Raw genomic sequence first — 27,356 nt, 5'->3', positions numbered from 1 at the left:
GAGGGATCAAATCGATCCTCCGCCTGGAAGCATCAGTATGCGCGGGCCGATGCGGTGACGTCATATCACCGCAACAACCCACGTGCACCTCCCTGCAGGCGTGCTCACACTATTTAAATCCGGCGGCGGAGCGCTCAGCAGTTGTGCCCAGCAGCCCCCACTGAGAAGTTATTAGGTGATATCAGAGGATATTACAGGAGGAGGAAGTGGAGAGGACTACAACTCCCAGCATGTCCAGCCTGTTATTATGTGATACCAGAGGACATTACAGGAGGAGGTAGAAGAGGAGAGGACTACGACTCCCAGCATGTCCAGCCCGTTATGTAATATCAGAGGCCATTATAGGAGGTAGAAGAGGACTACAACTCCCAGCATGTCCAGCCTATTATGTGATATCAGAGGACATTACAGGATGAGGTAGAAGAGTAGAGGACTACAACTCCCAGCATGTCCAGCCTGTTATTATGTGAAATAGGAGGAACAGGATGAGGTATAAGAGGAGAGGACTACAACTCCCAGCATGTCCAGCCTGTTATGTGAGATCAGAGGACATTACAGGAGGAGGTAGGAGAGGACTACAACTCCCATCATGTCCAGCCTGTTATTATGTGATATCAGAGGACATTACAGGAGCATGTCAGCCTGTTATTATGTGATATTAGAGGTATAAGAGGAGAGGACTACAACTCCCAGGCTCTCACGCTCAGTCTATCAGGTCTTCCGCATCATACAAAGCTCTGCCTCCTGCACTGATCACATGACAGTGACATCATCACAGGTCTTTCTCCACCACTCCTCACTGCTGAGCTCCGCCTCCTGCACTGATCACATGACAGTGACATCATCACAGGTCTTTCTTCACCACTCCTCCTCACTGCTGAGCTCCGCCTCCTGCACTGATCACATGACAGTGACATCATCACAGGTCTTTCTTCACCACTCCTCCTCACTGCTGAGCTCCGCCTCCTGCACTGATCACATGACAGTGACATCATCACAGGTCTTTCTTCACCACTCCTCCTCACTGCTGAGCTCCGCCTCCTGCACTGATCACATGATAGTGACATCATCACAGGTCTTTCTTCACCACTCCTCTTCACTGCTGAGCTCCACCTCCTGCACTGATCACATGATGGTGACATCATCACAGGTCCTTCCTCAACACCTCTTCTTCTTGCTGAGCTCCTTGTCAGTGTGAATGTCCTCAGTACAGGAGGGGTTGTTGGATGTAGGACGCTGTTCAGACCTGCAGTCAGTTGCGTTCTCTTCCTTTGCACGGTATTTGGTGGTCTCAGGGTGCAGTCCATGCAGTGAGCAGAGACCCCAGAGGAGCCTTTCCTCCATGTGAAGCTCGGGGGCTGCTCTCTATTCCGGCCATCCCTGGACGAGCAGCGGTTATTATATCACATGGGCCTCCAGTGTGTATGTAAGTCTAATATTCTATATGTGATATGTATGTTCTAGATGTAAGGGTGTCCTGAACAGGGAGAGTGGAGAAAACCGGTGCCGGACCCCCCTGTCCTCCTCCCTCCGGACCCCCCTGTCCTCCTCCCTCCAGAACCCTCTGTCCTCCTCCCTCCGGACACCCCTGTCCTCCTCCCTCCGGACCCCCCCCTGTCCTCCTCCCTCCAGACCCCCCCTGTCCTCCTCCCTCCGGACCCCCTCTGCCCTCCTCCCTCCGGACCCCCTCTGCCCTCCTCCCCCTGGACCCCCTCTGTCCTCCTCCCTCCGGACCCCCTCTGTCCTCCTCTCTCCGGACCCCCTCTGCCCTCCTCCCTCCGGACCCCCTCTGTCCTCCTCCCTCCGGACCCCCTCTGTCCTCCTCCCTCCGGACCCCTCTGTCCTCCTCCCTCCGGACCCCTCTGTCCTCCTCCCTCCGGACCCCCTCTGTCTTCCTCCCTCCAGACTCCTCTGTCCTCCTCCCTCCAGACCCCTCTGTCCTCCTCCCTCCAGACCCCTCTGTCCTCCTCCCTCCAGACCCCTCTGTCCTCCTCCCTCCGGACCCCTCTGTCCTCCTGCCTCCAGACTCCTCTGTCCTCCTCCCTCCAGACCCCTCTGTGGCAGGCGCAGCACTATGAAGTGCCTTTTGCGCTGTGGCATTAGAAGAATTTTGGTATCTCTGACTTTTAGTCTAACCAGACTGTCTATTACTCTGTAATTCCTCTAGCGCCGTTCTATGGAAACAGTAGGTTTAAAGAGCACACCAAATGCTTGAAATAACTTCTTTATTAACTTCAACTTCTCTTCATATATAACACTGCCGCCTCCGCAGCAGATAGTCCATGTACATAACACGTGTTGAATAAAGTATCAATAAAGTATCATAAAATGGTGGTATGCATAAGATGGTGGTTCAACTGTTCAATCTTGTCATTCAACATAAAATGGATATATTTCTCTCTTGAGTATCTGTACTCTCACTTTAAGTTATTTAAGCACTTTATGATCTCTCTGAGAGGTATATCTGAGGTCTAAGGCTAGGTCTACAATGTCGTGCGACAATTTTTATAATGGCAGTCTATGGTGTCGCACTGGAACATGCTGCGACTGCGACGCAACAGTCGCAGAAAATCCATTCGAGATGGATTTTTCTGCGACTGTCGTGTTGCAGTCGCAGCATGTTGCATGTTGCAGTGCGACACCATAGACGACTGTTATAAAAATTGTCGCGCGACATTGGTGCAACAAATGTTGCAGTGTAGTTGTGCCCTATCTAGTCGCGCGACAAATGTCATCATGTAGACCTAGCCTAATAGTTCACTTGCTGAATTTGGTTGCAATTTGCATTATGCAGTTAACAGTAACTTTTTGCAGATTGGTTGAATATCATCTGGTATGGTTGTATGCAATTTGGATTGCAATATGGAATTTGAATTGTGAACTTTGTAGTTTGCAATTGAATTTGGTGGAACTGTAAGTAAACACACATATATCTAGTTCAGTATACAGTTCTAATCACTATATTAACAGTAGGAACATTATCTAACTGTTTTAAATACCTATTTTGGCCTCTCTGCTTCCATAAAACGCAGCTCTTAGTGGAGTGAATGCCTGTTCAGCTTCTCTCCTCTGGTGTAATGATTCTAGCAGGTCTTAGTTGGCCAGCTACACTCCCACCAAAATTACCTATAATTCTGTGTTCTTAGTGGTAGAACTTGAACATGAATTTGAGGAATTTTCCATCAGGTTCTCAACTTTCAAGTGTCTTTTATCACTCTCAAGTAGAACAACTAACTTCTGTATAGGACGTTCCAACTTGAGCGGAGTAGTGAGACGTTTTCCTTTTATGTCAAGTTTTGAGTCTCCTATTTGTAACAACACTCTACTTACTAGTCTATCATCATCCTTTTGAACTTCTAGAACTTTGGCCAATTTCCATTGACTTCTAGGTAAATCTTCTTCTTTCACTAACACTATGTCACCAACTTGGACATTTCTTCTGGGTGTTTGCCATTTACTTCTTAGCATAAGTTTGGCTAAGTACTCTTTCCTCCATCTATTCCAAAACTGTTCTGATAGATATTGAACTCTTCGCCATCTCCTTCTGGCATATAAATCCTCTTTGGTGAACTTGCCAGGTGGTGGCTTTATGTAATCAGACTTAAGGTGAAGTAGATGGTTGGGAGTTTAAGGGTCCAAACTTGTTGGATCGTTGATGTTATCAACTGTAAGTGGATGACTGTTAACAATAGACATTACTTCATAGAATAGGGTCCTAAGTGAAGCATCATCCATTCTTCCGACATTTGTTTTTTTAACACTGAACTTAACACATTTGTCACAGTTCTGATTTGTCTATTCCAAACTCCTCCTGTGTGTCTTTCATGTGGAGCATTCATATGAAAATCACACTGTTTCTCTAACAAATACTCAGTTACTTTTTCTTTATCAATCTCTTTTAGAGCTTTCTTCAATTCATTCTCTGCTCTGACAAAATTAGATCCTTGGTCAGATCTAAGCTCTCTGACGGTGCCTCTAATGGCTATGAAACATCTTAAGGCGTTGATAAATGCGTCAGTGACATATGTTCTAATATTTCTAGGTGAATTGCTCTGGAGCTTAGACATTTAAATATTAGTCCATATCTCTTGTACTCCTTGTGGTTCTGTTTGGTGATGAATGGGCCAAAACAATCCATTCCGCTATAAAGAAATGGTGGTGTTGGGTTTACACGATCTGCCGTTTTCCTCCAACAACACCCCATCCTAGATCAGTTTGAACAGCGTAGGGTACACCCTTTCCTCCTGTGATCACCTTTCGTGGTACCAAGGCTTCGGAACAATCGTAGCCTATCAACAGTCCAACACCAAACTCCTTCAGCGGGGACATTTCATGTGATATGACAGATAGGTGCTCCCATTTATTGGCTGTTTCACAGGTAGGTATGCAATTTCGATCTAGAGATATATCGTCTTTTGTATAAGCTGGAGGTGGATCTAATGTGAAGTTTGAATGAAGTCCTCTAACTCTCAGTCCTTTGAACCCCTGTTCACTAATGTGTCTCTCCCTGTCATTGTGGTAAGTTTGAGCTTCACTGGTTCTGTAGCCACTTGTAATTTCTTGCAGATTTCTTGATCAATGAAGGTGACATCACTCTGGGCATCCAGTAGCGCTTAGGCGTATACCTTCTTGTTCCTCCTTTTAGGATTTGAAATGCACACTGGTACAACCATTGATGTGCTGTTGCTTTCTCCTTCCCTCACTCTGTAAGAGAATACAGATACATTCTTTCCTTCCTCAATATCTTTATGTATTGAGGATTTTTCTTTCTTTGGACGTTCTTCATGTAGTGGTGTAGAATGGCCTCCTTTGCAAACGCTGCATGTGGCCTTTTTCTTACACTCCTTAGTAACATGGCCTTTTCTTAGACATCCGAAACACAGTTGGTTATCCAGCACAAATTTTTTCTTTGCATCTTGGGACTTCTCCTTCAATTGTTGGCACTTGTGTATGGAGTGGTGCTCTCCACAGAACATACACTTGAAGGTAGTCTGAATATTTGTCGGTTCTGTCTCCCTACTGATCCCAGTAGTGACTTTGAACTTGTTCTCGTAGGTATCTGGACCTTTAGCTGCTGCGCTGGTTGCAAAGCTAGTTGCTCTTGCACATCTCATTTCTCTTGCAGGCCTTTCTTCTAAGGATTTTAAGATGTAAGATTATGTTACTGGATTACATGCTATCCGTGCTTCCTTATTGACGAACTCAGAGAACTCTTTAAAACTTGGGAAGTTCTTGCCTAGATCTAACTGTTTAGTCACATAGCGATTCCATCTAGATGCCACGTCTTCAGGTAGCTTGACTAGCATCCTGTGGTTTTCTAGATAGTCGTTCAGTACTTCCAGTCTTTGAACATGTGGGATGGCATTGCTGCATGCTTGCAGGAAGTCACCATACTTTTGGAGTCTGAAGTGTTCTTTAGGACCTATTTTAGGCCAGCTATTCAGTTTCTCTCTAAAGGCTCTTTGTACTAAGAAAGGATGACCATATCTTGCATTCAATTTTTCCCAAGCTTGCTTGTAGGCTTCTTTGTCTTTTCTATAGAAGTTACCTTCAAGAACTTCCTTGGCTTCTCCACCAACATATCTCTGAAGGTAGAATAACTTGTCAACTGGACTGAAGCAATGATGCTCAATGATCATCTCAAAACTTGCCTTCCACTCTATGAACTTCAGTACGTCTCCTGAAAATACAGTAGGTTCCAGAATGGGAAGTCTAGCTAGCACTGTTCTCTGTCTTGCTGGAGCAATGGTTGTATCATTCTCCTGAGCATTGCCGTGACATTTAGGAATAGAATCATCCGGTTCTATTTTCTCACTTAGTTCTGAATTAGGTGAGTCCCTTTCTTTATCTTTTCTGGTAGAGAAAGAGAGTAAATTCACGTAATACTAATAATTTTACTTTAAATGCTTTATCAATCAATACAAATAATAAGATGCTTTTCACTTTAAATGCAATACTGACAAATGCAGAAATAAATGACTTTCACTTTAAATATAACAGCGATAAATGCAGGCAATAAATGACATACTTTAAATGCAATAGAGTCCGTGTATTACAAACTGTCCTTTGTCTTTTATTCCTGAACACGAAAATGTAACTTTATGACAAAGCCTATATGCAATGATAAGTAATAAAAGGAAAGCTCTGACCTTATTCTGAAGAGCAGGAACAAATGTCAGTCTTAAAGGAGATGTGTCTTTTCTTGATAATGTAATGCTCTGTGCAGACTTGCGATGCTCTGGCTTGGATGCGCTGTTGCAGGCTTTGGGCCTAGTGGTGGGAAACTAGCTGGCTGCAGTACATGGTCTCTCTATGGATAGCGGTGCAGGCACTCTAGCTCTGGACTTTGGCCTCCCACCATGCGTCTCTTTCTCTCTCTAGGAATCGCAGGAGGGTTGGTGCTATTTTTCTGACTATTTTGCCTTTGCCGTTATGCCACTATAAGAGTCGGCTGCAGTTTGACTAATGCACACGTTCTATGGCCTCTATGGTAGCTCCGCTGAGGTGTCTTTGCTTGCTCACTCAGGGAACAGTTGCTGCGCGGCGGTATATACTGGCACTGCTCTGATGTGCTCTTTACTGTGCAAGTTGAGGAGCGCTATCGCTTCACCCTCTGAGGGTAATAGTTCCACTGTGGCATGCGCAGCACTATTAAGTGCCTTTTGCGCTGTGGCATTAGAAGAATTCTAATATCTCTGACTTTTAGTCTAACCAGACTGTCTGTTACTCTGTAATTCCTCTAGCGCCGTTCTATGGAAACAGTAGGTTTAAAGAGCACACCAAATGCTTGAAATGCTTGAAATAACTTCTTTATTAACTTCAACTTTTCTTCATATATATAACACTGCCGCCTCCGCAGCAGATAGTCCATGTACATAACACGTGTTGAATAAAGTACCACAAAATGGCGGTATGCATAAGATGGTGGTTAAACTGTTCAATCTTGTCATTCAAAATAAAATGGTGGATATACAGTACAGACCAAAAGTTTGGACACACCTTCTCATTCAAAGAGTTTTCTTTATTTTCATGACTATGAAGGCATCAAAACTATGAATTAACACATGTGGAATTATATACATAACAGACAAGTGTGAAACAACTGAAAATATGTCATATTCTAGGTTCTTCAAAGTAGCCACCTTTTGCTTTGATTACTGCTTTGCACACTCTTGGCATTCTCTTGATGAGCTTCAAGAGGTAGTCCCCTGAAATGGTCTTCCAACAGTCTTGAAGGAGTTCCCAGAGATGCTTAGCACTTGTTGGCCCTTTTGCCTTCACTCTGCGGTCCAGCTCACCCCAAATCATCTCGATTGGGTTCAGGTCCGGTGACTGTGGAGGCCAGGTCATCTGGCGCAGCACCCCATCACTCTCCTTCATGGTCAAATAGCCCTTACTTTCAAAGTTTTCCCAATTTTTCGGCTGACTGACTGACCTTCATTTCTTAAAGTCATGATGGCCACTCGTTTTTCTTTACTTAGCTGCTTTTTTCTTGCCATAATACAAATTCTAACAGTCTATTCAGTATCCACCTGACTTCTCCACGCAACTGATGGTCCCAACCCCATTTATAAGGCAAGAAATCCCACTTATTAAACCTGACAGGGCACACCTGTGAAGTGAAAACCATTTCAGGGGACTACCTCTTGAAGCTCATCAAGAGAATGCCAAGAGTGTGCAAAGCAGTAATCAAAGCAAAAGGTGGCTACTTTGAAGAACCTAGAATATGACATATTTTCAGTTGTTTCACACTTGTTTGTTATGTATATAATTCCACATGTGTTACTTCATAGTTTTGATGCCTTCATAGTCATGAAAATAAAGAAAACTCTTTGAATGAGAAGGTGTGTCCAAACTTTTGGTCTGTACTGTATTTCTCTCTTCATTATCTGTACTGTCACTTTAAGTTATTTTAGCACTTTATGATCTCTCTGAGAGGTATATCTGAGGTCTAATAGTTCTACTTGCTGAATTTGTGAATTTGGTCGCAATTTGCAATATGCAGTTGGCAATAACTATTTGCAGATTGGTTGAGTGTGATCTGGTATGGTTGTATGCAATTTGGATTGCAATATGGAATTTGAATTTGCATTGTGAACTTTGTAGTTTGCAATTGGTGGAATTGTAAGTAAATACACCTATAACTGGTTCAGTATACAGTTGTAATCACTATATTAACAGTAGGAACATTATATAACTGTTTTAAATACCTATTTTGGCCTCTCTGCTTCCATAAAACACAGCTCTCAGTGTAGTGAATGTCTGTTCAGCTTCTCTGGTGTAATGATTCTATAAGCTCCTGCTAGGGGAATTTCCCACACAGACTCCTCCCTCCGGACCCCTCTGTCCTCCTCCAGGGCTGCCCTAGAATGGTCACTGGTCTGACTGAAATTGGCGAGTTCGGCTGACATGTATCTAATATGTGTGACCTGTCAGATGCCTTGTACTTCCGGAGGACATTGTAGTGCCCTGACAGGCATGCTGATTTCAGCTGTCTCTTAGGAGTTAACAGGACTTATAAGTTAAGCTCTGCAGCTCTTATTCAGAGAGGAGTCCAGTGTATTCATGATATCTAGGCTTAGCCCCGCCCTTCAGCTGCTGATTGACAGATTTCTTCATGTCTCCAGTAATATAGAGAAGAGGGTAGAGTTCACATATCATATATACATCTGACTGCAGCATCCCATCAGTCAGCTTTTGGACAGAGCTGTGTAGCTCTGGTGGTGACTTCTAGCACCGGGCCTACTCCTGTACAGCTGATTGGTGGGGGGGTGAGGTGTCAGAGGTGACAGTTCTTTTAAGGCTTGGTTCATATCATTAGAAGTTTGTTTTGTGAGGTAACTTTATGAGGAATTGATTTTTCCAGGACGAGCTGTAGTTGTCATTGGTGTCATTATTGGACACATAGGATGTAATGATGAACTTTTCTTCCTTTGTCAGGAGTCAGGTCTACATTGTCTGGGGAAACTTCTTCATTTTATTCTTCTAATAAGGAAATTCTCACCTGATGCATGAAGTTTTTCCTCCACAGTTGTCACTTAATATCAGTGGTGGAGGCTCTGAGAAGCGGGGTCTCTCCAGGAGCAGTAAGTGCGGTTCTGGATCTCACTAATGCTCTTGTCCCTGGAGGATTTCCAGCCTCTCCTCATAAAGGTGCCTGCAGTACTAGAAGCCTCCAGCTCCTCCAGTTCTCTCCTCTTCTCCTGATTGACCACCAAGGATGGACAGGAAGGAGATCACCAGAAGATTATTAGACTTCACCTTGGAGATCATCTCCCTGCTGAGTGGAGAGGTAAACTTTTCTAGATTTCTCTCCTCTTTATTGTATTCTGTAACAAGTCAGACATCGGGAAGGAGAATCCATCATAGTAAGTGATAGGAAGAGTCCAGGGTCCTGGAGAACAGCCTCCAGACCTTCCAAGTGATGGAGAACCTGAAGATCAGCCACCAGTATAGTCAGTGATGGATCATGGAGACCAATAGTCATGTTGTAGGAGCCATGTGAAGGTAAGTAGGCACGTTGTACCCAGGAAGAGAGTAAGCAGAGGAGGAGATGGCCGGAGTGTGGCCTAGAGGGAGGAGTTCTACTGGTAGTTTGACATCTAGATGATACTGGACTATAACAAGGAGGCCTCCACTACATCTAGAGGAAAAAAGGTTTTTCCACCAACATAGAAGAGGAGTCTTTACTGTAAGAGCAGTGAGACTATGGAGCTCTCTGCCAGAGGAAGGAGTCATGGGGGATTCTCTAGAAGAGTCCAGAAGGGGCCTGGATGTCTGGAGGTTAATAATATTGCAGCTTCTAGTGACTAGATTACTGGAGATGGAGCCATGATCCAGGGAGGGATTCTGAGTGTAGATCTGGAGTCAGGAAGGAATGTCTTTCCCTAAGTGTCTCTCTCCATTCACAGGATTACACCATAGTGAAGAAGACATCGGGGGGGACTCCCATCATCCATGAGTCGGGAGGGTGGAGCAGGACCCCCATCACAGAGCCTCCCCCCCTGATACATGAGCAGAAGATCCTAGAACTCACCCAGAAGATGATGGAGCTACTGACTGGAGAGGTGACACTGCTGGGAATGCTGGGAAATTCTCCAGTAACAGCACTGGAGGGGTCGGGGTGATGACAGTGTCATTGTGTTGTCAGGTTCCTGTAAGGTTTCAGGATGTGGCGGTGTATCTCTCCATGAAGGAGTGGGAGAATATAGAAGGAAACATGGATCTGTACAAGAAGGACATGATGGTGGATACCCGGCCTCTGACATCACCAGGTAAGAAGAGACGAGGTGAGGGGAGGCTGTGTTAAAGCCTCAGTCCGGTCATGTGCAGTGTGTACACGCGTGTAATGACATGTAATGTAGGAGCTCCACATGTTATTCTACGGTCACATCACGTTAGAGCCTACATTTCCCATATACATCACACTTCTCCATAGGCTCCATCCTCCTGACAGATATGGTGCCCTCTTGGCCTCCATCGGCCGATGCAGTAGATTACACTATTTTATACAGAGGGTCCTGCAGGAGAACCTGCGCCGTGCCGTATACATGGGGCTTATGGGTGACGTCTGCCCCTGTGTGACTATATAGAATGATAGGACTGTACAGGGAGACGTCACCTCCTTCTATCAGAGATCTACGTTAGGAAACCCTCCTGATATCTACCTCTGATGGAAGGCTCAGACGTGGTGTGAACACATCCTTATTTCATAGTCACTTTCCAGTAGTTCACCTCCCTTCATGGTGGGATCCTGTAGTCACTCCACAAGCAGAGGACACAAGGTGCTATATGTGACTGGAGGAGAAGGTGGGATCACCGGGCTTTTCTCTCTCCTCCTCATTTTTGGTCCTGTCAGAGCGGACATGTGTCTTCTAGCAGTAGATGTACGGCCTGGAGTGTTCTAGCTGCGAAGGCTGCACAATATGTCATGGGCCCAGTTTTCTTCATGGCGGTGGTGCACCCTATTGGCAGTGCCCTTTTTGAGCAGGATAATACCCTGGCTGCACTGCTAAACTGTCCAGGAATGAGGAACCTGAGAAAAGGATCACTGTGAAGTCTCCAGATACCCAGATCTCAATCCGTGGGAAGCAGGTCTGATCCATGGATTGTGGCTTATCGGGCCTCCTTTGCCTGAGCCCATCCTAATGTCTCACATTTATGGCGTACTACTACTGTACTACCAGATGCTAGCATCAGAAATGTGTGGTGCAGGGCAGGAAGATTGCAGTCCAGCATGACCATCTTCTCTCATGCCACCGTCCTGGGCTCACAGCAAGCCGATCACTGATAAATGTAATCAGCTAGTCATGTTTCTTTGCCCCATTCACCACCTCAGCTTGTTAGGAGAGAGCAATTGTCTTTCCAGGAAAGGAAACCTGGGGTTGTATACGTATAGAGCGTTCTACATCAACTCGGTGGTGTCCACCCCTGGTGGAGAGGATACTGGGAGTAGTTCTTCTGCTTACTTCATCTGGCTGATATAAGATGAGAATCTTTATGTTTGGTTCCCTCTCTTGTAATTTCCTCATAAGGTGCTTGGATCTAGGTTTCCTCCATGAGAGAACCATCTAAATCCATCAGTCTCCGAATCTTTTCCACCTGCAGAGAATGAATTACCCTGAGGAAGGAGTGAAAGCTGAGTCTCTGGATGAAACAGCAGCTCCAGGCCTGGGATTTCTATGTGGGTTTGGTAGAAAGTTGGTGAGGAGCAGAACATTGTTATTTGGGCCCCGAAAAACCTAGAAGTGAAGGAGCTGAGAGAAGAGTCTGATCTATAGACAGATCTACAGGAGACCATGTATTTAGTCACTGTGTGCTTGTGTCTCCACAGATGGATCCAGGAGGAGAAATCCCCCCAAAAGATGTCCCCGTCCTCTGTATTCCCAGGACTGTCCAGAGGAGAAGCCCCCAGAGAACCATCGGGTAGATGGAGCTGAGCCCTATACACATCTATATAGGGGGGTCCTGCAGTCATAGAGGGGTCATAGATTGTGGGGGTCTTTTATGTGGATCTGTTAGATTTCCCACCTGTCTGCTGTATTGTACTGAATTGTTACAGATGACAAATCAGGGGGAAGATGTGACTGATATTAAAGTGGAGGATGAAGAAGAGCGGATGATGGGTGATCCCCCGTGTAAGAGGGAGGTGGAGGACGACATTCCAGTCCATGTGACCACAGGTATGTGATCATGAATGGAGGAAGTGAATTGGGATGTTTCTTCAGGTGAGGCTCCACCTTAGAGCTCCATTAAAGTAGCACTCCGGGCAGTGACCCCTGTGTTATGTACAGGAGCGGAGGGACCTGTGGCTGCACATAGACATCCTCTCCGAGCTCTTCTCTCCATCTTCTCATGCTCCAGGCTGAACACTCGGCTTAGCATCAGGTTTGAGGGAAACCGGCTGCGATGAACGGCTGCAGTAATGGCTGAGGTCTGAGGAAACCCTTTTTAACTACTTAAAGCGGTTCTGCACTTTGTTTAAACTGATGATCTATCCTCTGGATAGATCATTGGCTTCTGATCGGCGGGGGTCCGACACCCGGGACCCCAGCCGATCAGCTGTTTGAGAATGCAGCGGCGCTCCAGCAGCGCCGCGGCCTTCTCACTGTTTACCGCTGGCCGAGAGACGTCACGACTTGTATCAACTGGCCTGGGCAGGGCTAAGCTCCATTCAAGGTAACGGAGCTTAGCCGCGCCCAGGCCAGTGATACTAGTCGTGACGTCACTGGGCCTGCTGTAAACAGTGAGAAGGCCGCGGCACTGCTGGAGCGCCACTGCTGGAGCGCCGCTGCCTTCTCAAACAGCTGATCAGCGGGGGTCCTGGGTGTCGGACCCCCGCAGATCAGATGCTGATGATCTATCCAGAGGATAGATCTTCAGTTTAAACAAAGTGGAGAACCCCTATAAGCTCCACAGTCCATGCTGATGGGGCTCCAGATCTTACTGCAGGACTACAGCTGTCAGTTTTTTTCTCTTTTCTTCCGGCCAATCCAATAAGAATGAACGGTGTGCCACATATAATGATATTTTTATGCGGTAATGAAAAAAGCTCTTCATTCTGTGGGTCGGTATGATGAGGGCGAATCAGCAATGTCTAGTTTTGACTTATGCTATTCATGCACAATAACAGAAAAAGAATCTATGAAGCTGCCATCCAAATGGTGTGACGTGGTCATCTTTCTGTCGATGCCGCCATATGTCACTTGTTCTTTACAGAACGAGAGGCGCTTTTCACTGGTTTCATTTTGGGACGTACATAGGACTTATAGTTTAAAGAGGTCTTCTGAAAACATCATACCAGCGGGGGTTGGGGTTAAAGTCCTGGCACCCCCGCCCATCAGCTGTTTGAGGAAGCTGAGGCACTTACTGCAGATCTCACAGCTTACCAAGCACAGCGCCGTACATTATATCCTGGAGAATGAAGAGAACAGGTCAGTTTTATCTCATAGGTAACATGATAAAAACAAAACCCATTAAATGACATAAATGTGGTATCACTGTACGGCTACTTTCACATCTGCATTTTTGCTGTCCAGTTTTAGGATCTGGCAGGGGATCTCAAAACCACAGCAAAACACTTCTGTTATGATAATACGACTGGGTGCATCCATTCAGAATGGATTCGGTTGCATTATACCGAAAATGAAAAAAGCGGAAAAAAACGGATCTGGCACCATTGACTTACATAGTTTTTGGTGCTGGATCTCCTTCAGTTTCCCATGCCGCACGCTTGCAGCAATTTTATGTTCGGCATGGGAACGCAACAAACTGGGACAAAACGGAAGCGTTGTGCTGCGGATTTGAGACCCTGTGCTGGTTCTCAAGACTGGATAGCACAACGTAGATGCGAACTAGCCTAATTATTCTGACCTGGAGAATGAAAGAAACAGGTCATCGAATGCAACATTAAATGGTGCCCTTAGAAATTAAAATTTGTCCTAGAAAAAAAAAAGCCCTCATACGGCTATGTGAATGGAAAAGTAAAAAGGTTATGGCTATGGGAAGGCAGGGAGTGGAAAATTAAAATGCAAAAACAGAAAATTGTAGGATTCTGAAAGGGTTATTCTGCACTAATAGTTTAGCGTGCTGAGCTATTTTGTCTGGCGTAGGATACCTGCACACGGTGTGGATTTATGTGCAGGAAATCTGCTCCAAAAAAGCACATAAATTAGTATTATTTATGTAAGTTTTGGTGCATTTTTGTGTGCCACAGATTTTCATGTGGTTTTTCTGTTTATATTAACAACCACATTGAAGTCCATGGGGAAAAACCCCTCTACAGAAGGTGAAGCATTGCATAAACAATTGACATGCTGCCACACGGAAGAAAAAAATCAAGGTGTCCATGATATTTGTCAGATCTCCTTCACTTTGCTGGTCCTGTATTACGCTGTGGTTTTTCCGCATGAAATCCTCGCAGAATAACCTTGTAATCCACATGGTGTGCAGCCACCCTTAACGAAGTCTGCGACATAGGCTTCCGATGGAGATTTTAACGAAGATGTGATTGAAGCCTTAAGGGCTTATTATACAAAGCGATTATTGAGGGAGTTCTTGTATAAATATTTAAAGGGAGTCTGTCACCAGATTTTTACCTTATAGACCGCTTACATAGCGCTCTAGCATAGCAGTCTATGATTCTAATGGTACCTTTGATGTTTTCTTGTGAAGTTCCCCCAAGGCAAAAACAGACTTTTATTCATATGTAAATTAGGGCTCGCAAGTGCCCAGGGGCGGCGTTCACCTCGTTGGTGCCCAGGCTGTTCTGCCTCTTTTTGTCATATCCCCGCCCCAGCCTCTTCCTCTGCCCGCCCCGCTCTTCCTTTGCGTCCTCCTTCTCAAGTTCTCTGCAGCGAGATCCCGCGCCTGCGCTCTCCATTGCTTGGCCGGGGCATGCGCAGTAGCTACTGCGATGCCATGCCCACAATGGGCATCGCAGTGCACATGCCCCGGCAAAGCTATGGATAGCGCAGGCGCGGGATCTCGCTGCAGAGAAGGAGGACGCAAAGGAAGAGCGGGGCGGGCAGAGGAAGAGGCTGGGGCGGGGATATGACGAAAAGAGGCAGAACAGCCTGGGCACCAACGAGGTGAACGCCGCCCCTGGGCATTTGCGAGCCCTAATTTACATATGAATAAAAGTCAGTTTTTGCCTTGGGGGAACTTCACAAGAAAACATCAAAGGTACCATTAGAATCATAGACTGCTATGCTAGAGCGCTATGTAAGCAGTCTATAAGGTCAAAATCTGGTGACAGACTCCCTTTAATTGTTGCATGTAATAGCGTGCAGCAATCAGATGGCAAACGATAAATTGTTTCTCTTCCAAATTTACGTCTGCCTGACTGAAGGTTATCATTAATTGCCAACAAGTCTCCGTGTCTAATCAGAAATCTGCCAGTCCTTAGCAGTGGGAATGCTGATTTGGAAAACAGTCACATTAATTTTTTTTGCGATTTATAGTTTTTTTTAAATTGAATATCTTTTGAATGCATACGACTTTATTAACTGCTACTGGTTAATAAACAGAATATCTTCCTGTCTAATGTTCCTGATGGATCCACTTCTGGCTTTCGCTTGAAAAACTGTGTCAAAAATTAAAATGTGTAAAAAATATATTAATAAAAACTATAAAGTTTGTTTCTAGCCCCATAGGAACGTTATAAATCAGTCTGTTTTGTAGCTTTAACGGGGTATTCCAATCTGGGATATTTATGGCATATCTAAAAGATGGTGCCATAAATGTCAGATAGGTGCAGGTGACCCGCTGCTATCTCCAGAACGGGGCATCGTTATACCCAGCTGGGAATGGAGAAGTGGATGCTGCTCTCTCCTTTCAATTTAATAGCAGTTCCAAAAATAGTTTAGTCAGAGCACTTGGCTGTTTTCAGGAGTGCTATTGAAGTAAATGGAGAGAGATGCTCATGCATGCTCACCTCTCCATTCTTGGTTGGACACGACAGAGCGTTTGGGAGATAAAAGTGGGTCCCAGAAGTGGGAGCAGCAGCTATTGGACATGACCGTATCCTGTAAAAATCTCAGATAGGAAAACCCCTTAAACAAGAAATCATGAAATCTAATTTTAATCCTAACAGAATATCCCAGTAAGAAGTCTGATGGAAACATGATGTTATCACAAGATTATAAAGTAGAAGATATCGGACAGCGCTCTTCAGAAGACTTCATTACTTGTAATGTACATTCAGGACTTCACACTACAGATCTATCATATAACCCCCCTAATCATGAGGAACCTGCTCCTGCCCGATCACAGATTGTTACCACAAGTACTGGGCAGAAAGGGGGTAAGAGGTTTCAGTGCAGTGACTGTGGGAAACAGTTTACACATAACTCAGGTCTTTTTATACACCAAAGAAGTCACACAGGAGAAAAGCCATGTTCATCTAGAGAATGTGGGAAATTTTTTACAAGGAAATCACATCTTGTTACACACGGGGGAATTCACACAGGGGAGAAGCCATATTCATGTTCACTGTGTGGAAAATGTTTTTCAGATAAATCAAGTCTTGTTACACATGAACAAATTCACACAGGAGAGAAACCATATTCATGTTCAGTATGTGGAAAATGCTTTACAGATAAAGCAAGTCTTATTACACATGAGAGAATTCACACAGGAGAGAAGCCGTATTCATGTTCACAATGTGGGAAGTGCTTTACAGATAAATCAAGCATTGTTAAACATGAGAGAATTCACACAGGAGATAAACAATTTTCATGTTCAGAATGTGGGAAATGTTTTACAAACAAATCATTTCTTGTTACACATAAGAGAAGTCACACAGGAGATAAACAATTTTCATGTTCAGAATGTGGAAAATGTTTTTCATATAAATCAAATCTTATTACACATGAGAGAATTCACACAGGAGAGAAGCCGTATTCATGTTCACAATGTGGGAAGTGCTTTACAGATAAATCAAGCATTGTTAAACATGAGAGAATTCACACAGGAGATAAAACATTTTCTTGTTCAGAATGTGGAAAATGTATTTCAAATAAATCAAATCTTATTAAACACCAGAGAATTCACACAGGAGAGAAGCCCTATTCATGTTCAGAATGTGGGAAATGTTTTACAAACAAATCAAATCTTATTACACATGAGAGAATTCACACAGGAGAGAAGCCCTATTCATGTTCAGAATGTGGGAAATGTTTTACAAACAAATCATATCTTGTTACACATGAGAGATATCACACAGGAGAGAAACCCTATTCATGTTCAGAATGTGGGAAATGTTTTACAAACAAATCCTATCTTGTTACACATGAGAGATATCACACAGGAGAGAAGCCCTATTCATGTTCAGAATGTGGAAAATGTTTTGTCGCCAAAACCAATCTTAAGGATCACCAGAGAATTCACACAGGGGAGAAGCCGTATTCATGTTCAGAATGTGGCAAATGTTTTACAAATAAATTAATCCTTGTTGCTCATGAAAGAAGCCACTCAGGAGAGAAGATGTAATGTTCTACATGAGAATTAAGAAAAATGTCTTACTGTAGAGGGAAGTGCCAGGTGTCTGTATATGTATGTATATAACTAGAGTTGAAAAATGTGGCAGCATGTGTTTAACCCTTGATCAAGGGTGTATTTATACACTGAAGAAATCCACGGCACTCCTGTAGATAGTGAAAAAAAATTGCCTTTATTTACAAAAGTCACAGCAGCGAAATTTCAGTCCTTTCACAGAACCTTCCTCAAGACAAGTGAATTATAAAGTGAAGAGTGCAAAAATTTATACACAACATGATTAATTAATTACAAATCAATAAACCTTAAAAGTGCATGTCTTGATGATAAATCCCTCATTTAGAGTGTTATCCTCCAGGAATATAGTGCATATAACCATGATTAAACACCAAAGTAACATCAACCATATTCTTCTTGTGTCATAATTCCATAATATAGTGTTATCTTGTCCATGATACATTAATGTACATAATTCATGTGTACATATATAACATATAAAGTGCAGAGTGCTCACAAGTAAGGTTATTAAAAATCTCTTGGCCACAAAATACATTGAAGGAGTATCATGGTCATACCAGAAGCTGAACAATAGTCCATGCGCTACACGACGGGCACATGTGAGACGCGCTGAGACCTTGGCGTCTTCCTCCCTTCATGCGCCGCCATCACATGTGTCCATCAACAGCGAGTGCCATCTTTATAGTGGGCAAACTACTAGGAAAATAGATGAACTTATGTGTATATATATACACTCACCTAAAGAATTATTAGGAACACCTGTTCTATTTCTCATTAATGCAACTATCTAGTCAACCAATCACATGGCAGTTGCTTCAATGCATTTAGGGGTGTGGTCCTGGTCAAGACAATCTCCTGAACTCCAAACTGAATGTTAGAATGGGAAAGAAAGGTGATTTAAGCAATTTTGAGCGTGGCATGGTTGTTGGTGCCAGACGGGCCGGTCTGAGTATTTCACAATCTGCTCAGTTACTGGGATTTTCACGCACAACCATTTCTAGGGTTTACAAAGAATGGTGTGAAAAGGGAAAAACATCAGTATGCGGCAGTACTGTGGGCGAAAATGCCTTGTGGATGCTAGAGGTCAGAGGAGAATGGGCCGACTGATTCAAGCTGATAGAAGAGCAACGTTGACTGAAATAACCACTCGTTACAACCGAGGTATGCAGCAAAGCATTTGTGAAGCCACAACACGCACAACCTTGAGGCGGATGGGCTACAACAGCAGAAGACCCCACTACAAATAGGAAAAAGAGGCCACAATTTGCACGAGCTCACCAAAATTGGACTGTTGAAGACTGGAAAAATGTTGCCTGGTCTGATGAGTCTCGATTTCTGTTGAGACATTCAAATGGTAGAGTCCGAATTTGGCGTAAACAGAATGAGAACATGTATCCATCATCTGATGGATACTTCCAGCAGGATAATGCACCATGTCACAAAGCTCAAATTATTTCAAATTGGTTTCTTGAACATGACAATGAGTTCACTGTACTAAAATGGCCCCCACAGTCACCAGATCTCAACCCAATAGAGCATCTTTGGGATGTGGTGGAACAGGAGCTTCGTGCCCTGGATGTGCATCCCTCAAATCTCCATCAACTGCAAGATGCTATCCTATCAATATGGGCCAACATTTCTAAAGAATGCTATCAGCACCTTGTGGAATCAATGCCACGTAGAATTAAGGCAGTTCTGAAGGCAAAAGGGGGTCCAACACCGTATTAGTATGGTGTTCCTAATAATTCTTTAGGTAAGTGTATATGTGTAATAAAATTGACTCACCGAAATTTTCATTTCCTGGCAGCACACAATGGGTTAACTTGATTGACCCCTACTCAAAGCAGAAAACATGTTAATCAACAATATTAAGTATGCAAACAATCAATCACTTTGGCCCATCCCCTTTTGGTGCCTATAAAGGGTTGCACACAAGACAAGACCATGTATTATCTGCAGCAATAACATATATTTATTAAGGGAGGGAAGTTGTGCTGCCTACGGACTCCAGGAAATAAAAATTTTGGTGAGTAAATGTTATTACATATATATATACTACATCAGCACACAATGGGAGTTCTGTAGCAATAGAAAAAAAATCAAGGGAGGGTTATACACCAACTGCTTCCTCAATCACTCTTTTGCCAAAGGCTGACCCCTCTACTGCTGAGACGTTCAGTCTGTAGTGTTTTACAAACGTAGAAGCTGAGGATCATGAGGCAGCTTTACAAATTAGATCCAGTGGAATTTGTGCCAATTCTGCCCTTGAGGTTGACGTTCAGCGCGTAGAGTGCGCTTTAAAAGGAAAAGGAGCATCCCGACCATCCAGTTGATATGCGTCGGAGATGACATTTTTAATCCACCTGGACAGTGAAGCTTTTGAGGCCTTCTTACCCTTATTCAGGCCTGCAAACTGGAGGAAGAGGTTTTTGTCCCTTCTGAATTGTTTTGATGCTTCAATATAAAAGAGGACCACTCTTCTTACGTCCAGCAAATGTAAAGACTGTTCTTGAGAGTCTTCAGGATTATCTCTAAATACTGGTAGTACTATTTCTTGATTCAGATTAATTGCAGAATTAACTTTCGGTAGAAAACCTGGGAGGAATCTAAGAACTAGTCCGTGTAATATGGGGAAGATCGCTCTAATAAACCAGGTGCATAAGCCAGCCCAGGGTCAAAGAAAACAGACGTTTATTTTTCCAAAAACCCGAAAATAGGTACAGCTCCCAGCAGCCAAGTCAAAACAAACCCAACTTAAAGTCTGCTTAGTTCAGCATAACATAAACAGTAGAACAGGCCATTCAAAATAAAGGTATTTTTACCCAGGTTTTTTTTTTTGTCCGTGATAGTTTTCAGTTAGCTTTCCTGCCAAACTTTATACGTGTCCTCAGATTCCAGCTCTGCTCATAGCCACCCACAGCAGTGTGTCCACCACACCACCCCAACACTCCCTCACTCACTTCCTTTTCCTCTTATCAGGAGAGTGAGTTAGCCCTGTGGGTACCAGATCCCAGGCAGTGAGGAGTGGAGACCCCTTCCCGCCCGAATGTCACTTCGGGAACGCCAAAATTCCGGATCCCAAATGTCCTCTTATAACACAGAGAGAACTGCTATTCTGTCCTCTCCCATTTTCAATATTTTACCGGAATCTCCCCACCCTCCAAGGGTGAGCCTCCTGACTAGCAGCGCTTTCTTAGAGGCACCACAACCCAAATAGTGGCGATATATATCTGTCACTGAGGACCCAACCTTGGCGTCCTCTACAGCGGTCAGAGAAATCTCTGAGATAAGGCTCTCTGAAGAACAAGGCTTGCAGTTCTCCCACTCTTTTCGCAGATGTAATAGCAACAAGAAAGAGAGTCTTAAAGGATATATATGTTATAGAGGCCATTTCCAGAAGTTCGAAGGGTGGCAAGGTAAGTTGCTTAAGAATGATTGCCAGGTCCCATGTGGGAACTGGAGGATGAAATACTGGTCTTTGGTTCTTCTATGCTTTAAAAAACCTATCTACCATTAATGGCTATGAAGTGAACTTTTAATGTGTTATACTTTAGACCCTTGTTAAAGCCTTCCTGTTAAAACTTAAGAACCTCCACCAGAGTGTCATGTTCTGCATGATTGGAACACCACTTCAAATAAATTCTCTAAACTCTTGAATAGGTTTTCATTGTAGATAGTCTCTTGGAGGACATGATTATATCTATGACAGCATTGGAGAGGCCCTGGCTCGTGAGTTCTGTCCGCTCATTTTCCAAGCCATTAAATGGAGTCTGGACAATTCTGGATGGTACAGATGAGTTTGGGATAGAAGATCCTGGTGCAGTGGAAGTTTCCAATATCTGCCTCTCAAAAGCAACAACGCGAGCAGAAGCCAGGCCCTCCTGGGCCAAAACGGCATCACCACAATTGCTTCTGCCTTCTCGACCATGATCTTCTTCAAAGTCCTCATGATGAGAGGAATGGGAGGAAAAGCATATATCAGCATGTTCTTCCATGAAATGGATTGACCGTCTAGAGCCCAGAGACGATCCTGTTTGTAGAGGGAGCAAAATTTGGTTGTCTTGGCAGTCTCCCTGGTCGCCATAACATCTATATCTGGAATTCCCATCTTCTGGGTGATCTGAAAAAATACCTTCTTGCTGAGACTCCACTTGGCAGGATGTACTGCATTTCGGCTCAGCCAATCTGCGCAATGTTCTCTGTTCCCCGAATGTGGACTGCTGTTAGGCTGTGGAGATATTTTTCTGACCACACAAAATTTGGCGACATTCTCTGGACAGAGATGGACTTCTGCTCCCTCCCTGCTTGTTGATATAATACACTGCTGACAAGTTGTCTGACTGAACTAGTACATTTTTCTGAAAGACGGTAGACTGGAAATGACGCAATGCCAACTTGATGGCCCTCAACTCTTTCATGTTGGAGGAGAGAGTTCTTTCTTCCCAGGATCACTTGCCTTGAGACCATTTACCTTCTACATGGGCACTCCCAGACCCAATTTGATGCATCCGACGTGAGAACCAGTGTTGATTGAGCTGTCGGAGATCTCCCCTTTTTCAGCCGAAGAATATTCAGCCACCACTTTAGATATACTTTTGTTGAAGGGTAAATTCTCAAGAATCTGACTAATGAGAGAGGATTCCTGTCCCAGAAGTCCAAAATATTTGTTTGTAGATGACGAAAATGAGCTCTCGCCCAGGAAACTCCATCTATAGCTGAGGTTAGAGACCCCAGTACCTTGATCACTGTCCTGATGGAGAATCGTGAGTTCTTCATCAGATGGTAGACTCCTTGGACAATCTTCAGAATTCTGTCGTCTGATAGAGTGATCGTCATTCGTCTGGTGTCGATGATGAATCCCAGACACTGAAGATGATTGGATGGATTGAGACTTGATTTCTCTAAGTTGATCAGAAAACCGTGCATGGCAAGCAGCTCCAGAGTCACTTGTAGATGAACCTTTAATTGTTGTTCTGAGGAGGCTTTGACTAACCCGTCGTCCAAGTATGGAACCATGAATATCCCCTGTAATCTGAGTGCCGTTGTAATAACCACGATAACCTTCGTGAACGCACGTGGGGCTGCTGAGATTTTAAAGGGAAGGCACGTAAACTGAAGGTAAAGAACATGAGAGGGCATCTGTATTGCTTTTCTTAGAAACTTCCTCTAGGCTGGAATATGGAGATAGGCGTCTCTCAAATCTATTGACATAAAATTGCCTTCTTGCAGGAGTGCTATAACTGAATTGACGTTCTCCATTCTGAACTTTTTTTGTTTAAATATCTGTTTAAATAAGTAAGATTTTTTCACTAAGCGCCATTTTCCTCCTGTTTTTGGGACTACAAAAATATAAGAGTAGACACCCCTTCCTTTTTCTGCAGGAGGAACGGATTATAGGACGTTTTTGGCTATGAATTCTTCTAATAGTTGCAGAAGAATTTGATTCCCTCCTCTGTTAAAAAAAAAAAAATGGTCTTTGGGTGCTTGTGTCAGTTCCAAAGAATAACCTCTCTTTATTATAGAGAACACCCAAGAGTCTGGTGATGTTGAAGACCAAACAGTAGCAAATGCTGATAATCTGCCACCAACTGGAGGATTCATTAATCAGAGGATTAATCATTCTGGCGTCATAAATCAGAGGACTTTTGACTAGTGATCTTCTTTTTATTGTCTGAGCTTGGTTTCCGTCTGAACTGGTTCCTTTCAGTAAATCTTCCTCTAAACTTTGGAGATCTTTTCTTTTGGACCCGAAAAAGCTTAGTTGGTCTCTTAGGCTGTGGAAATGAGATATCCTTGCCTTCACAGGTTCTTCAGTATGTCTTCCAGCTGTTGACCAAACAGTGAAGCTGTCTGAAAGGGCAAAGCACAGAAGTGATACTTCCATGGTACATCTCTAGACCACTGTTTGATCCACAACGCTCTTCTGGCTGCTGTTGACAGAACCATGGATCTGGAGGAGAGCTTCAGTGCATCCACTTGAGAATCGCACAGAAAATCTGCTACAGAATTCATGATAGGAAGATTTTCCATTTCTTCTCTAGGAACCCCTTCTCGTAGAGTATTTGTCAGTTGACTAAGCCAGATGCTTAGGGCTCTTGCTACTGGAGCTCAGAACAATGCATTGTGCGCAGATGACGTTGTGGCCACATAATCTCGCTTTCTGTCTAAAGGCTCTTCAAGCAGAGAGGAATCCTGAGAAGGAAACCCAGATCTTTTAGAGAGCCTGGCGACTGCCAAATCTACCTTAGGCGGTGCTTCCCAACTGGAGATTTCTTTATCTGGTTTTGGCCACTCACTATCCAGGCACTCTTTGAGCACAGGATGAGAAGGGAAGTATGTGCCCTTAGTTGCCAGTCAATAAAAGAGTTGCTCTTTTTTAGATTTATTTTCTGTGTTCCTTTCCGATTCCACAGTCTGTTTAACCGCTGTCATAAGAGAGGAGACTCTGTCACTATGGAACAGGTACAGGTCCTCAGAGGACCTTATAGATGAATCGTCTGAAGATATACCTTCCTCAGTGCTGTCAGAATCAGAGGCAGTCTATACAAATTGTGGTGTAGTTTCTCTGTGCATTCTTTTAGCTTTCTTAGCCGTTTGCACTGGAAGCAGATTCTGCAATGTCTCTGTAATCTGAGACTTGAACTAGTCCATAAATGAGGAGGCCTAGGTTTGAAAAGCTGACGATAATTTAGCTGGTTGGGAGTTCAGACATATGCTCCCTTCAATATCATCAGGTAGGGGCTGCTGGCAGGTTGAACACACTTTGTATCTGGACTTGCGTTTCCTCTTATGGGAATTCATTCTGCAGACAGAAACAGAATTAGTTAAATTAACCTTCTAACCCCTAAATGAGGTTAGCCAGATGTCACCATGCAACAATACTTCTTGCACTAGAGGAAGCTGCTGCCCGGCAGAGCGTACGCCAAATGAGCATGCGCTGCAATTTAAAAGATTTATGCCTGGAATCTCACGAGAGCCAAGGCGTCAGCGTGGCTGGTCTCACTCTACTGCACAGAACACAGAGTGGGCGGGTGACTAGAGTAACTTACCAGACCTCTTTGTCACCCACTGAAACCTTGCAACCCGAAGCACCAGCTCACAGAAGGCAGGGTAGGTTTTGGCTGAGGGACAAGAGCACCTCTTGTATACCAGCACGCTTTATATAAAGTTTTGCCCTGCCATGAGGGACTAGCGACACCGCTAGGCCACCTAAATCCATGTCACTGCTTGAGGAGAAGAAAAAAATAATACATGGTCTTGTCTTGTGTGCAGCCCTTTGTAGGCACCAAAAGGGGATCGGCCAAAGTGATTGATTGTTTGCATATTTAATTAATATTGCTGAGTAACATGTCTTCTGCTTTGAGTAGGGGTCAATCGAGTTAACCCATTCTGTGCTGCCATAGGACGTCCAGGAAATGTGTGTGTGTATATATATATATATATATATATATACACTGCTCAAAAAAATAAAGGGAACACAAAAATAACACATCCTAGATCTGAGTTAATTAAATATTCTTCTGAAATACTATGTTCTTTACATAGTTGAATGTGCTGACAACTAAATCACACAAAAATAAAAAAATGGAAATCTAATTTTTCAACCCATGGAGGTCTGGATTTGGAGTCACACTCAAAATTAAAGTGGAAAAACACACTACAGGCTGATCCAACTTTGATGTAATGTCCTTAAAACAAGTCAAAATGAGGCTCAGTAGTGTGTGTGGCCTCCACGTGCCTGTATGACCTCCCTACAACGCCTGTGCATGCTCCTGATGAGGTGGCGGACGGTCTCCTGAGGGATCTCCTCCCAGACCTGGACTAAAGCATCTGCCAACTCCTGGACAGTCTGTGGTGCAACGTGACGTTGGTGGATAGAGCGAGACATGATGTCCCAGATGTGCTCAATTGGATTCAGGTCTGGGGAACGGGCGGGCCAGTCCATAGCATCAATGCCTTCGTCTTGCAGGAACTGCTGACACACTCCAGCCACATGAGGTCTAGCATTGTCTTGCATTAGGAGGAACCCAGGGCCAACCGCACCAGCATATGGTCTCACAAGGGGTCTGAGGATCTCATCTCGGTACCTAATGGCAGTCAGGCTACCTCTGGCGAGCCCATGGAGGGCTGTGCGGCCCTCCAAAGAAATGCCACCCCACACCATACTGACCCAATGCCAAACCAGTCATGCTGGAGGATGTTGCAGGCAGCAGAACGTTCTCCACGGCGTCTCCAGACTCTGTCACGTCTGTCACATGTGCTCAGTGTGAAGCTGCTTTCATCTGTGAAGAGCACAGGGCGCCAGTGGCGAATTTGCCAATCTTGGTGTTCTCTGGCAAATGCCAAACGTCCTGCACGGTGTTGGGCTGTAAGCACAACCCCCACCTGTGGACGTCTGGCCCTCATATCACCCTCATAGAGTCTGTTTCTGACTGTTTGAGCAGACACATGCACATTTGTGGCCTGCTGGAGGTCATTTTGCAGGGCTCTGGCAGTGCTCCTCCTGTTCCTCCTTGCACAATGGCGGAGGTAGCGGTCCTGCTGCTGGGTTGTTGCCCTCCTACGGCCTCCTCCACGTCTCCTGATGTACTGGCCTGTCTCCTGGTAGCGCCTCCATGCTCTGGACACTACGCTGACAGACACAGAAAACCTTCTTGCCACAGCTCGCATTGATGTGCCATCCTGGATAAGCTGCACTACCTGAGCCACTTGGGTGGGTTGTAGACTCCGTCTCATGCTACCACTAGAGTGAAAGCACCGCCAGCATTCAAAAGTGACCAAAACATCAGCCAGGAAGCATAGGAACTGAGAAGTGGACTGTGGTCACCACCTGCAGAACCACTCCTTTATTGGGGGTGTCTTGCTAATTGCCTATAATTTCCACCTGTTGTCTATCCCATTTGCACAACAGCATGTGAAATTGATTGTCACTCAGTGTTGCTTCCTAAGTGGACAGTTTGATTTCACAGAAGTGTGATTGACTTGGAGTTACATTGTGTTGTTTAAGTGTTCCCTTTATTTTTTTGAGCAGTGTGTATATATATATATATATACCCCAATGTGTCCAGTATAGGGATGTATGTATAAGTATATATATGTCTGTATATATACTTATATATGCCCCCAGGTTGTATGTGTGTGTATATAGATATGTATGTATGCCCCTGTATTTATATATATATACACACTGAACAAAATATAGACACAACACTTTCGGTTTTGCTCCCATTTTGCATGATCTGAACTCAAAGATCTGAAACATTTTCTACATACACAAAAGACCCATTACTCTTAAATATTGTTCACAAATCTGTCTAAATCTGTGTCAGTGAGCACTTTTTTCTTTGCCGAGATAATACATCCCACCTCACAGGTGTGGCATATCAAGGTGCTGATTAGACAGCATGAATATTGCACAGGTGTGCCTTAGGCTAGTTTCACACTAGCCTTCAGGTGTCCGCTCGTGAGCTCCGTTTGAAGGGGCTCACGAGCGGTCCTGAACGCAGCCGCCCGGCCGCAATGCATTCTCAATAGAGGCGGATCCGCTCAGAATGCATCCGCCTGCCAGCGCTCAGCCTCCGCTCCGCTCAGTGAGCGGACACCTGAACGCTGCTTGCAGCGTTCGGGTGTCCGCCTGGCCGTGCGGAGGCGAGCGGATCCGTCCAGACTTATAAAGGAAGTCAATAGGGACGGATCCGCTTGAAGATGACACCATATGGCTCAATCTTCAAGCGGATCCGTTCCCCATTGACTTACAATGTAAAGTCTGAACGGATCCGCTCAGACAACTTTCATACTTAGAAAATTTTCTAAGTTTTAATGCAGACGGATCCGCTCTGAAC

General features: G+C 44.3%; 1 protein-coding gene across 25 annotated transcripts in view; it reads left to right on the top strand.

Annotated features, from left to right (window-relative positions):
• Window positions 1-27,356, top strand: part of LOC120998305 (gastrula zinc finger protein XlCGF26.1-like) — a 4,064,644-nt gene that overhangs the window by 1,717,965 nt on the left and 2,319,323 nt on the right. Inside the window, exons 4-6 of one of the 25 annotated variants that reach the window (XM_040428963.1) lie at window positions 11,834-11,925; window positions 12,062-12,182; window positions 16,094-17,583. The exons of the other annotated variants lie outside the window; for them this stretch is intronic. Coding sequence (XP_040284897.1) covers window positions 11,834-11,925; window positions 12,062-12,182; window positions 16,094-17,490 — 1,610 coding nt within the window. The 3' untranslated portion in view covers window positions 17,491-17,583. Of the gene's footprint in view, window positions 1-11,833; window positions 11,926-12,061; window positions 12,183-16,093; window positions 17,584-27,356 lie in introns of those variants that run through there. 25 annotated transcript variants of the gene reach the window in all.

The sequence above is a fragment of the Bufo bufo genome, chromosome 4 (assembly GCF_905171765.1).
Source record: "Bufo bufo chromosome 4, aBufBuf1.1, whole genome shotgun sequence".
Classification (NCBI taxonomy): domain Eukaryota; kingdom Metazoa; phylum Chordata; class Amphibia; order Anura; family Bufonidae; genus Bufo; species Bufo bufo.
Note: the sequence above shows the minus strand (reverse complement) of the source record. Positions and strands in the feature narration are given on the sequence as shown.